Source organism: Prionailurus viverrinus, unplaced genomic scaffold, assembly GCF_022837055.1.
Source record: "Prionailurus viverrinus isolate Anna unplaced genomic scaffold, UM_Priviv_1.0 scaffold_51, whole genome shotgun sequence".
Taxonomy (NCBI): domain Eukaryota; kingdom Metazoa; phylum Chordata; class Mammalia; order Carnivora; family Felidae; genus Prionailurus; species Prionailurus viverrinus.
The window spans coordinates 2,471,301-2,484,269 of record NW_025927614.1 but is presented as its reverse complement, the minus strand read 5'-3'; the positions used below and the strand labels follow the sequence as shown (position 1 = coordinate 2,484,269).

The window sequence follows — 12,969 nt, the reverse complement described above, 5'->3', positions numbered from 1 at the left end:
TCTAGGCAGCAGGAGCAGGGAGCGAAAGGCCCCATAGCAATCAGGTGCTCAAGAAACATCCAGAAGCCAGCAGAGCTGTGGGCAGAGGATGATATGAAAGACCAGGGAATAACGGGAACCCAGACCACACAGACGGTAGATGCGAGTCTTACTCTCAGACCGACGGAAGCTACAGGAATACAGAGCAGAGGAGTGTCACCAGCTAACACTAGGTCACTGGTCCAGGTCTTCCCTTGGACTGTGAGCAACTCTGCCCAAAGCAGGCTGAGCTCATCCCCGAGTCTGGGTTCTAACTGGAAAGGGCAGACACCAAGCACAGCAGGTGTTACACCACCTCACGGGGATGCGGTCTGATGTGAGCAGAGATTCCGAAGGAGGGCTCCAGGTGGCCCGGATGGAGACAGGTGCAGTTTCCTCCACTACCACCCTCCACCCACGCTTCCCTCCCACATCTACTCCACTCTCCCTACACAGGCTCATGGAAATGCACCTGAGGCCAAGGCAGCTCCTGAGGCCAAGGCAGCACCGTTTCCTACTTTGTCAACCTGTCTCAACGACAGAGGTTTTCTTTTCTCTTTGAAAAGAAAAACAATGAGGCAAGCAGCACCTCGCCTGTCTCCTACAATAGCCAGGAGGATTAGCAAAATATACCTTAGCAGATGCCAGGTAAACTTAGGGTTATCTTCCCCACCCCTCCTCATTAGGAAACAGAGGTAACACAGGAAATAGACTGTGCTATGTCTTAATTTCCAATTAAAAAAGAATTTAACACAGAAAGTTAGAGCCTGGAGGACAAGACAAGTTGCAGTCTTCTATGTGGTAAGAAGCCAGATAACAGACCAGACAAAGCTAGACTTGCATCGTTTTGACGAGCTATTCACTGGGCTATCGTTAACAATCACATACCTCCCTGAACTTCTAGTTTCTCATCTAGAAGATGGAAAAAAGAACACTTAACTAGTCTCTGTGAGAACTGAAGATACCGGTGATAGTAAACGTGTGTCTACATGTACACGTCTACACATCCGCATGTGTCTGTGCGTGTCGGTGTCCACATGTGTCTACATGTGTGTGTCTGTGTACAGATCTACGCATATGTGTGTCTATGGGTCTACATATGCACCTGTGTGTCTGTATCTGTGTGTGTACCTATGTGGTTACGTTTGTGGGTCTACATGTGTGCTGCGTACCTATGTGTCTACATGCGTCTGTGTTTACACGTGTATCTACATATGAATTTACTTTGTGGGGTTATATGTACATTGGTGTGTGTATGAGTGTGTGTCTATGTATGTACCTGTGTCCACTGTACGTACGTGTGACTTTGTATGCATCTATATGTGTCAGTACTTGTGTGTCTACTGTACATGTGACTGTGTCTACGTGGGTGTCTATACCTGTGAGTCTCCCCTATATGTGACTATGTGTATGTTTATGTGAACCTACTTGTGTTTACTGTACGCATGACTTGCGTTGTATACACACGTACAATACTAACGTAGTAGCATTAAGACAGTGAGGTAGCTGAAGCATTTCACAGAAAGCTGACGGCCCGTGTGTGCCTGCCTCCACCCTCCCGGCTATCTGAAAGAGGCCTGGGACACCAGAATGAGGATGGGTTCCTGACACATGCTGGCTGTTCACACATCTCTGGAAAACAGAAGGTGGGGTTGAGAACCAGCTCCCGCTTCATTCCATCCCCACATCCAGGCGTCCTGGGGGTGTGTGGCAAAGGGGCGGCCCTCAGCATTGGCTGCCTCTCAAGCCCATCTTCCGCAGATGATGGCCAGTGATACCCTAAGATCTGCCCTACCTCTTCCTCCCTCCTGGGAAGGAGCACAGCCAAGATGTCAGGGAGACAGCTCCGTACAGGAAAGGGTGGGGGGTGAGGGTTCGTCCTGCCACCCCCACTACTGGGAGGAGGCGTGAAACAGAACCGAGAGCCTTATGTGGCCGACCAGCCCAGCCCTAGGGTGAACTGCCCGAGCTGCCTCGTGCCGTATCCTCGGATTCCTTGTCTGCAACATGAAGGCGCAATAAGTCACCTGTTGGTTATAAAAACCACAGGAGACGGAGCCTGTGAAAGCGCTCTGCTAAATAGAAAGTAAAGCAGAAACATGATCTTTTAACTGCTGTCATTAGCAATCCACATGTGGCCTGAACAATGATACTTACTGACAATTTTCCTTAAAAACTATAGTGAGGGAAGCAGGAAAAAGCAACTGGAGTGTAGCTGTCAGGAAAAAAATCTCTCAAAACATAATTTAAAAACTCATCACTGTGCAAGTTTCCTGATGCTAAATTAATGAAAGAAATGCGAGCCAGCCAAACCCAGGTGATGGCTCCAACAGAACGGAATTACTAAGACGCAGCACCATAAACACAAAAGAAATAACAGAGAACATAGAAAAGTTTAAGAATTTTCTTTTTTGAAAACTACTTTTTTGAAAAACAAACCCTGAGGTTAAAATGAAAAATTATACTAGGAACCGAGATAATAAAAACCAAACTGCAACATTTGTCTCCCGGGAGATTACTGTTCAATTGTCACTAATTTCTAAATAGCAGACAGTATCTATAAGAATGTGAAAAGAGTCACTGTTTACTGAGTTTTAATGTGTACCCCTGAGGGTATATTTGTTTATGAGGTAGAATGTCACCAGCTATGATCACACAACCAACCAAAGGACATTCAAACACACCGCACCTCTGCCTCATCACCACACAGCTGCTGCAGACATGCACCCACCCACCCATCCATTTCAGCATCACATCACAGACTAGGGGGTCAGTGACCTCACGGCCGCACGGTGCCTTACCCGACCGATAGCGCTCATCTCGTGACCCTGAGGACCTTCGGCGGTGATAGCGAGTGGAAGAGGCAGGAGTGACTGGAGCCCGGCGCTCAGGAGGCAAAGCTTGATCCACCCCTGGGTTAAGGGAAACAGCAAAGTAAGATAAGGCTTTACTTGGTAGCCAGAGTTCATCCACTTTGCAGAGTAAATCATTCGGAAGAATAAAGCCCTGACTCACTGCATGCCTACAGCCAAGCTAGAGCTCACAAGGGCATGGCCGGGGTGGGGAAGGTTGGGGACAGGAAAGGGAGAAGTGTCCTGGGCAGGGGCAGGCTCATACCCCGACACTACGGCCTTCAGACACCAGCACAGGCTCCCTTACAGCACAAATGTCTACTAGGTCATGTGAAGAGACTCAAGTCTCTAGAACATGGGTAAGAAAACTAGAGCCCAACAAATCAAGTTGTGATTTTCTTTATGTAAGACACATACGGGAAGGGTTATATTAATTCTCAAGGAAATTTAAAATCACATTTATCATTAAGTTACCTATGAAATAAATTTTATAGGGTATCAACATCACAATTCAGGTACCAGGATTGAGCATAAATTTTCATCTTTGCTCATTCAAAATTTCTAACTCTGAAACCTTATTCCATTTGATGTGAATAGCTGAAAATTTTTTATTTCAATATGGCTTTGATGAATTTCCTAAAATGATAAAATGGTCAGATAAAAACGACTTGATAGGTATCTGTCAAAAGCTGACCTAAATCTGGCAACCATGATACCTGTTGGACTTCGGAACTAGAGCAGCAAGAAGCACAGTCTAGATAAAAGTAAGTAAGTTGACGGGAAATATTTCATCATTACAGTTCAGAAGTAAAGACACTCTGAGCACTGAGCAAACAGTAATTGTTGCTTCTTCAGAAAAGGACCAGGCAAAACCTGGCAGAGAAAGTAAACCAGAGACAGCAGCTTTATCAGAAACTATTTATGGTCTTCCACGATGGCTCCGCGAGAGTTATTTCCATCAGGGATTTAATACTTCTCTCATGCTGGTGATTTCTGCACCCCAATTCTTTTTTCTTGAAGTAGGATCTACACCCAATGTGAGGCTTGAACTCACAACCCTGATATCAAGACTTGCACACCCGTCTACACCTTAATTCCTGGTGGCATGTTTGTGGTAGATGACAGGTTAGGTTAACCTCACTACGGACTAACTGTACTCGGTGAACTGCGTAAGCACCCCAGCCCACAGTCGCCTGGTGAGGTTCTGTGAGCTCCTCGTCTAGCAGGCGTATTGACACTTCTTGACGACACAACAGTTCACGGCTACCAAACCTCATCCAGTTGTAGTCTACAAATCATCTTTTGAAAAAAACTACTCTGGATTCTCATTAAAGCGATACACAGAATTTATGACATCAAGGAGTACTATTAAGTCATAATGAAAATTGGTCACTTGACATTTACATCCATATTTATAAGCATCAATTTAACAATCCCTCTTAATTACCCATTTTAGACAATACATGACTTCTTCACACCAGTGTAGCCGTCACTACACCATTATTAGGATCATGAGTCAGTAGTGTGCTGCAAATACCCTTCTAATCTTACGTGCTTTTATTATTCTGCGGTTAATATCTATCTTTGGGCTCCATCATCTTGGTTTTCAATGTACTTGTTAAATCCTTCAAAATATCCCAACAGAAATGAAAAAAATCTTTCCAACGCATTCCTCACTGTGGGCAATCACTGATAACCTGGTAACAGTCTTAGTTTGATTTTCTTTTTCGTTAGAGACCCTCCTGATGGATCCCCTCCTGTTCTAACCCCAGCTGGCTGGTCCACACCTGCTGCATAACCACCAGGGAGCACTCCTGCCTCCAGAACTTGCTTTCGCCTAGACTAAGCAAGATCATGTATAAATTTGAAATCTTGAAAATGTGTATAAATAGATTTATTTAAAAATTACGTGGGAGCGCCTGGGTGGCTCAGTCGGTTAAGCCTCCAACTTCAGCTCAGGTCATGATCTTGTGGTTCTTGAATTCAGGCCCCACATCAGGCTCTGTGCTGACAGCTGAGAGTCTGGAGCCTGCTTCAGATTCCTTGTCTCCCTCTCTTTCTGCCTCTCCAACCCCCCTCCCCCCCCCCGGCCCGCTCACATTCTCTCTCTCTCTCAAAAAATTTTAAAAAAAAATTTTAATTTATATGCATTCATTACCTCTCAAGTATTGTTCTTAAGTTACATGTTATTCTGATGGTATATTCTTTACGAAAAATCTGTTTTTTTCTTTTCTCCTCTACTTCCACAATTTTTTCTTTCCTGCCACCAAAGGAGTTGCAAGCCTGTGTCTTCTGTGGTGAGGTTATCACCGTATCTACCTGCAGCAGATCTTTTATCTGAGCTGTTCCATTTATCCAAAGAAGAGCCCTCCCCCCGTGCCCCGTCTTGTGAGACACCTGTCAACACAGAAGCATTTGTCATTTGGGGCTGAAGCTGTCCTCACCCTCCAGGGCACATGCTCCAGTTTGGCACTGCCTGGTACCCCAACTCCAGAGGTTCTCAGTTCCATTTCTCCAGAGAACGAACATCTCTGGGGGAGTGGGGAAGACGTGGACCACCTGGTTCCAAGGCGCTAAGCCTACCCCCTCCCCCCCCCCATGGTGCCCATGAAACCAGCGCCGTCACTTGTCACTTCCTCCCCCCTGCTAAACTGGGCACCCTCGTCATCAACCCCAGAGATCATAAAACCCTGTCATGGACTCTCCCACTCTTTCGTCCTGTGGATGACACTTCATCCGTTTACAGACATCTTAGTGCAGTTCCAGGAAGCAGAGCTAAATGTGCATATTCAAGCCGCTGAGGTCAAACAGTGCCTGGTTTATGCATATATTCAAGTCTGGTGTTCAATTTCAGCCACGCCACAGACCTAGTGCATTCAAACACGCTTCCTGGAATTAACTTTCACCCCGCTCGGGTCCCCAGGTGGCCACGTACTTCTGGGAAATGCAGTCACGGGACACAGACCAGTGCCCGCCTGTCCACAGAGGTGCACATCTGTCTTCAACCAATTTCGCATGCAAACACTGTGCACGTTTACAGGCTTCACAGGCTGAAGTTCACAGCTTACAGCACAAGTTTTAAGAGGAATGAGTTATTTTGATAAAAGAAAAACAGCTTCAACAGGTCACTGGCAACAGAGCATTTAAAACAAACTAAAATATTAGCGTTGCATGTGCATACCCACCATTAATTTTAATCTGACCTCACTGCGAATGAAATCTGAAGTACCGTCAAGGTATGTTCTGACGGGAAGAAGCCATCAGTCAAATCTGCAACTGAAGTCAGAATTTCCAACGTGTCACCACAGGAGGACCCAGAGGTAGTAACTGAGGGTCCTTCCTGTTGAATTCCATAAAGTGAGTACACGAATCATTACTCAAACACACAGAGCTCAGCACACAGCTAGCCGAGGGCCCATGTTCACACCACAACTGGAAACCAGCTCTCAGGAAAAGCACAGACCAACCAGAATGCCTACAACAGGATGCGTGAGTCGGATCTGAGAGACGTCACTGGAAGGTGAGCCGTCTCATGGGAGGTGGGGTAACCCTCCAGAAACACACAAATCTCGGGGGGGGGGGGGGGGAGTGAAAACATGACAGGGATGGAGAGGAGCTATCTCCCAGGCACTTACTAAGCATCAGGTCCCACGTGAACTGAGGGAAAGAGCACCAGAGACAACATCCTCTCGGATACCCATCACTGTGACCCTGGGCCTCAGTTTCCCATCTGTACACAGCCACGACACTTTCAAGTAGCACGTGAATGTTCTCGGGTAGCTGCCCCTTCCCTTGAGATGGGCGCCCCCCCACACCAGGGATCTCGCTCTCCCTCTCGCTCTCCCTCTCTCTCTCTTCCTCTCGAGATCCACCCCGCCAGCACACCAGGCTCACAACAACGCTCTGCTCTGGTGGCTGGGTCCTCGTGGCAGAGGCCGTGTGCTGCTTGGTGCTGCACTCTTGATACAATGGCCATTTGTCACACGGCTGAATCTAGCTGGTACCTTGAAGCCACCAAGAAGTGCCTTCATGATCTCACTGCCAGACTACTCGTCCACCAGTGATCTTCTCAGGACACAGTGCTGCCCAGGAGTTAAATCCAGGCCGCTGAGAGCTATGAGGTCATCTGACAACAATGTGGTCTTCGTCTTCTTACTCAGGAGGCTGTGGTCAGGAGCTAGGATGTCTGTGGGCTCCTCTCCTCCCTGGGCCAAATGGCCCCTGGCCCGCAGGAGGGGCTCAGTGATGTTCCTGAACCAACATGGGATGTTTTCACAGCACGTGCGGGTCCTCACAAGGCTCCTGCAAGGCTTCAGTTCAGCCATGACCATGAGATTCCGGTTTTCCTCGAGAGTTGCAAAGGGACACCAAGTACGACTCATCAGAGGAAGGAACCCCAGTAGCCTAAGGGGGGAGGAGAGGGGCGGCCAGGATGGGAGAGAGGGACCCGGCCTCCAGGCCCCTGACCTTCAGCCACGCCACTTCCAACACATGATGAACAAAGGACTCACTGAAGAAAATTCATGACAATGCAGTTCTGTCATGCCAACAACCCACCAATTCCAGACCCTCAAACACACCCAGTGAATTCATCATCACTACAGGCAACCAGACACCAGAAACCACAACAATTCCCACAGTAACCCGGAAATATGGCCATCGGGGCTCCAGCACTCTGACGCACCATGTGCCACGGGCCAGGAGACCTGTGGTGTAGACAACACGGGGTCATTCAGGATGGCAAACGTTCCAGAAAACATCAAGACTTTTCTAGACAGCAAGGGAGAGACGACACTGATAAATCTTGGTTTTCAACATATTTTCAAAAGAAATCATGAAAGATACACAGAAGAGGACTTGAAGAAAAACGTATATGGGAGTCAAAACCAGAAGACCTTGATCCAGACTCTGGTCTGACTCTTACCACATGCACAACCGGACAAATCCCTCAGCTGCCACCTCAGCTCCCATGTATGTTGGGGTGCAGACATGGACACGGTCACCTGTGACATCCCCCAGGACCCTTGCTGGAACGGACACCTCTCTGGCCCTGTCCCCTGGCAGACAGTGCCTGTGGATCCCAGCACCTAGCAGAGCCCGCCACATCCACGGGGCTCTGACACACACAGATCCTGCTTCAGGAACCTGGTAAAATTGCTGAGGGCTTTTCCAGACTTCAAGTCTGCACCAGAACAATTTCTGGGATGTCCCCTACTCTTCTAGTACCTAATTATACTCTCAAAAAGCAGCACTTACTTCTAAAACAAGTGCAATCAAGCCTTTGCCAGAAAATAACCAGTACAATCATGGCACATATGGGTAAGAAATTTACTACATCTGCTTTGTATTGACTCAGATGAGAACACAGCACAGAAAGACAAATTCTGTCACCTTAACACCTGCCCCAACCATCAGCCCGAGTCTTACGTTTCTGCCACTGTTGTTTCTACCCCTCAAAACAGAAGTCCTTGCCAAAAATCAGTATGAATTTGCTACAATATTCTTGTTGATGTGTTTTAATTTGATTAGATATCATAATGTGGAAAAGTGCAGAAGATCTGGAACTCTAGGGAGTTTTAAGTGCACCCAAACTCTCGGCCTCTGCCCATCGGGTAAGAGAAGCTCAGGAAGGATGGAGCGTGCAAAGTCAGGAGCAGGGCTTCAAGTATCTTCGTTTCTCAGACACCTCACATGCTCTCTGCAAAAACCCACGCGAGCCAGTTCCAGAGGGGACGCATCTCCAGCTGCCCGGGTGAATGATCAGAGATCCTGCCACCAGCTCTGCTCAAGCTCCAGGGGCGGCTTTGCTGCTGTAACCACTGATAACCGGGGAGGAAAAATCCGGCTGGTAAAACACCACTAAACGTAACGGGAAGCCCATCTGACCAAACCAACGACTGTGTGTGACAAAACAAGAGTACTTCTCAGGCAAAACACAGCAACAAATAGTGTCCCAAGATCAAGATCGTGGATGGCTTCCCCAAGACAGGTAGTTTACCTCTAGTTGAGAGAAACTTATTTCCTACTGCAAGTCAATCTGGAAAGAATTCGTGCTAAGTCAGACAGGCAACCTGATTTAAATACCCTTTTATTCCTCTGGGAGTTGACCCTGCAGCTTACACCCCACCCATCGTCAACAAATGGCACAGCATGACTCAGCTGAGCAGGCCCCCAGAGACAGGCTTGTGCCCCTGAAGCCCAGGTTGGGACAGGCAAACATGGCTTCTGGGCCGAGGGATGCACTTTGGGAGACTCTAACTCCTGTTACAGAAAGACGACCTGGGCCAAATCGTGCACCGGGCACCAGAGAAGCACAGCAGTTGTTCGTGTGAAGAACCAAAACCGGCCGCCCCCAGTCTCAGGGAGACCACAGCACCGGCACACTTGATCCTCTGACTCTGGAACACAATGGCAAAACACTCCGGTCTATATCCTTCAACACAGGAAGAGAAAGTTCATCTCCCGTGAGACTATAAATTGCACAATTCACAAGCTGGGAGCTCTGCCCCTTGCAGGAGACTCCTTCACAAACCTGCAGACCCAGCAGACTCCTCATTAGCTGGGTTTCAGATACAGCTGCCTCCACACAGGCCTGTCGTCAGGATGGTGGGTCTGCCGTTGAAGCTCTCAACACCGGGGTTGCTGAGCTGAAATCCAGGATTCACGATAATAATAAGACACAATTCAACTGACTAGTGTGCAGAGGCCCCAAATCGTGTTATTCTTTAACCACTAAGGGATGGAAACAAGGAGAGCACTACGTGTCACCGTTTACCACTTAAATGTACCCAAACTGGAAATCAAATAGAGCTGTGCTCACAGATAGGAGACGGCTACGGCACTGACAGGTCCATTTGTCTGCCGGACACATTCGCTTCCCTGCCACATGTGGTCTGTGGCCAGGAGGACACGCGGCAGGGCCCTGCCTGCTACCTGCGTGGTTGTATAGGTGGCCTGCCCCCCAGCAAATGGCCTGTAACGTGCAGATGGTTACTCGTTCATCCTGGCGGGGGTGGAATCATCTCATATTCAACCACCACCAACCTACAACTTCGTAATCATTTCAGAAGTAGGATGCTGTTCAGGGGCCTGTTCTAACCCCAGGGATCCTTGCAGAAGTGACACCTGACGTGAGCTTCAAATGATGCGCAGATGCAGGCAGAGGGCACCGGCACACGCAGAAAGCCGGCCTTGGAAACGGGTGACCGTCAGACAGAGTCCAGCAGCAGGAAGGTGCGTGGAGCTGAAGAGCAGCTGGGACTGCCGTGTGCCAGGCCCTCCTGACCCAGACCCGGCTACACTCTGCGCATGGCCATCTACCGTCTCTGGTAGGAGCAAACGGGGTACCGTTAACCTAACCGAGAGAGGTCCCCCCTGCGAGGGGGCCATTCATGCGGGTCCCACGGCCGATTCCCAGGGAGCAGGAAAGCAGCAGACAGACTAGCTCCCTGTTCTCATTATCAGAATTCACCCAGATTTCCACAACCACGCAGTCACGGGAAATCCTCATAATTGAGCCACTCAAGGAAAGGCAGGCTGGGCACAGAGTAGACCAGACCCACATAAACCACTCACCACTGGGAAATACGCCCGGACGGTCCCAAGGAAGGTAAAATCCAGCTAACATACACGTCATTAGCAAGAGGAACTGCATCTGGTTGAGAAAGTTTCACTACTTATGGTAACCAGGATTTTACTACTTACATCCCCACGGCCTTGTCACAGGGGCCGTGAAGACTCAGTGATAGAAGATATGCCTGAAGAGACTGGTACAGCGGAGTTTTCTCCCGTTTTTTAACTTTCATCAGGTTTAGGAATGAGTCAAAGAGGCGCTACATAACGGAGCACTAGTACCAAACGGGTATGTCTTGAGATTTTCTCCTTGCAAATGATCTTCAACGTACTCTTTCTGACCCTTCATCAAACACGCAATTTTCATCTTTCCTTCTAGCTTCTGGCACACTTTTTCTCATCTGGATTTAAGGCAGTGCTCAACACTGCTCCCCAAAAACACAGTTATCTCCTGGGCAGACGGGACCAGGAAGCAGCCTGTGTAGGGAGCACAGTCAAGCCATTCTGATTCAGAACTGTGCGTCCCAAACCACATCTTAGGAATATCTGTAGCATACTCTACAGAAGTGTTAATATTTTCTCTGGTAAGTAAAAATAATGTGTAAAAAAAAAAAAAAGTTCATCAAAACACAAATCCCCTTGTAAAAAAGCAGAGGGTGGGTTAGGGTCACTACCAACAAGATGCTTTCCATGAGATCCTACCCCAAAAGAATGACTTCTCAGACTGAGCTCGTCAAGGAGTAACACTCTGAGAAGCTGCTTCTTTCCATGCTACTTCCCCGAAGTTCCACATAATGAACAACTGCTCACCCCAGCAGTTTCTCAGAAACGAAGAGGAGCAAACTGCAAAACTGACAGGGAACCTGGTCTCCCGAGCTTAGAACCATGGGGGGACCTGCCTTCCCTTCCCTGGGGGCATGGGAGGTGGGGGACCCAGGCACCCAGAGCAGCGGCCCCAGACAGGTGCTGCCTCCCCACATTGTGGTCAGGCGCCCGTGGCTTACGTAAACCGTGACGTGGGCCCCGCAGCTAGAGCCAACTCCTCCCCCCACTCCCCGCCTCTGTCCCCAAGCTGGTCCAGAGAAGAGGGGCAGGAGCCACAGCCAAGGCCTCTTCTGAGACCCTAGGGCCAACGCAACACTAAATTTCTCTGTTTCTTCCTGATTTTCAAATAATGGCTTTTATTTGGGATTAAACCCTAAGGGTAAACTTAAAGCTTACAAATGTTTGTTTTCTTTTTCTACTAAAAGATGCACTGAACTCAAATTTGGGGCTTCTCATATTCAAAATATTGCCCACTGAAGTAACTCCGGCCTCTGAATAGGCTCATTACCTCTGAGTATACACTCGAGGATCACTGGCTCGGTTTTCCTATTTCCCAGTGGCATGGTGCCCTCTGGGAACCTGACGGTGCTGCAGGGCAGACTTGCCCCCAAGCAGAGCTCAGGGCCAGAATGGCCCAGCACACCCTCGCTGAGGCCAGGGACATAGGGTGGCGGAGGACCAACCATTTCAACTAGAATTTTATGATTTGTCACGCATTCTCCTTTCTCTAGTGTTTTGTAAATGGTGCTCCAACTGCAAAAATAGGATTGTAAAACACGGTATTATATTTTCACAGGAAAGACTCAGAACTGGGCCCTGAGGCAGCGGGACAATCAGGGTCCGGGGATCGTGACAAGGAGCTCTGTGACCGAGGGGCGGTGGGGCCCTGGCTGAGTCACAGGAGCTCGCCTGGAGGCTGGGGCTCAAGCCCGGAGCCCCGCCTGAGCCTGCACGCGGCTCCGGTCCCCCACGCTGGGTGTGCACGGCGGCGGCAGGGGGAGGCCGGCCCGGGAGGCCCCCCTCCGGGTCTCTCTCAGTGGAGTGCGCTCACCGAAGCGAAAGTAAAACAGCGGCCGGTTCCCCGCGGTGCTGGCCGCCCGCTCTCTGACCGCGGCTTCTCGGATGTCACACACCCCGATGTTGCCGGAGTGCAGCGCTCTTCCCGGGGCTCCTTCACTGTGCTGCAGTCTACACCGGACCACGGCAGCTCCATTCGCTGCTGTAACAAGTTGAAAAAAACTAATTAATGCAAACTTTAGTTTTTTTAAAATTTGTTACAGCACTGAGCAGAGCTGCCGACCCCATGCAGAACGGCACAAAGAACACCAAAGGACCACGCGACACAGGGCCACCCTCAACGCCCAGCCAACACGGGTCAACCATGGCCTCTGCACCACCGCGGCTCAAGAATGCCTTCTGGGGACGGGCGGCACCGTCACAGGAATTAAAACCCAACGATGTCAAGAGCCCACATCTGCCCCCGAGCAGCCCTCCTCCAAAACGTGGAGGCGCCTCCTGCAGAAAGGAATTCACAAGGACGGGCCAAGGAAACGGCCAACAGCTTGGCGGTTCTGTTAGAAAACCGTCTGGCCATCTGCCCACATCTACTCTGAAAGCCTCTCACACATGGGTGTCAGCCAGCCAGAAATCGGATTCGTTTTTAATTCACTGAATAGAACCGAGCTTCTTCCTTCCGTGAGCC

General features: G+C 49.3%; 1 protein-coding gene across 6 annotated transcripts in view; it reads right to left on the bottom strand.

The window, feature by feature from the left end:
* DIP2C (disco interacting protein 2 homolog C) overlaps positions 1-12,969 on the bottom strand; it is a 416,214-nt gene that overhangs the window by 195,005 nt on the left and 208,240 nt on the right. For 4 of the 6 annotated variants that reach the window (XM_047848086.1, XM_047848087.1, XM_047848091.1 and 1 more), the window contains exons 3-4: positions 12,319-12,486; positions 2,820-2,930 (exon numbers count right to left, since the gene is read on the bottom strand). In XM_047848086.1, coding sequence (XP_047704042.1) covers positions 2,820-2,930; positions 12,319-12,486 — 279 coding nt within the window. The remainder of the gene's footprint in view (positions 1-2,819; positions 2,931-12,318; positions 12,487-12,969) is intronic. The other 2 variants (XM_047848088.1, XM_047848089.1) reach the window with 1 other exon arrangement.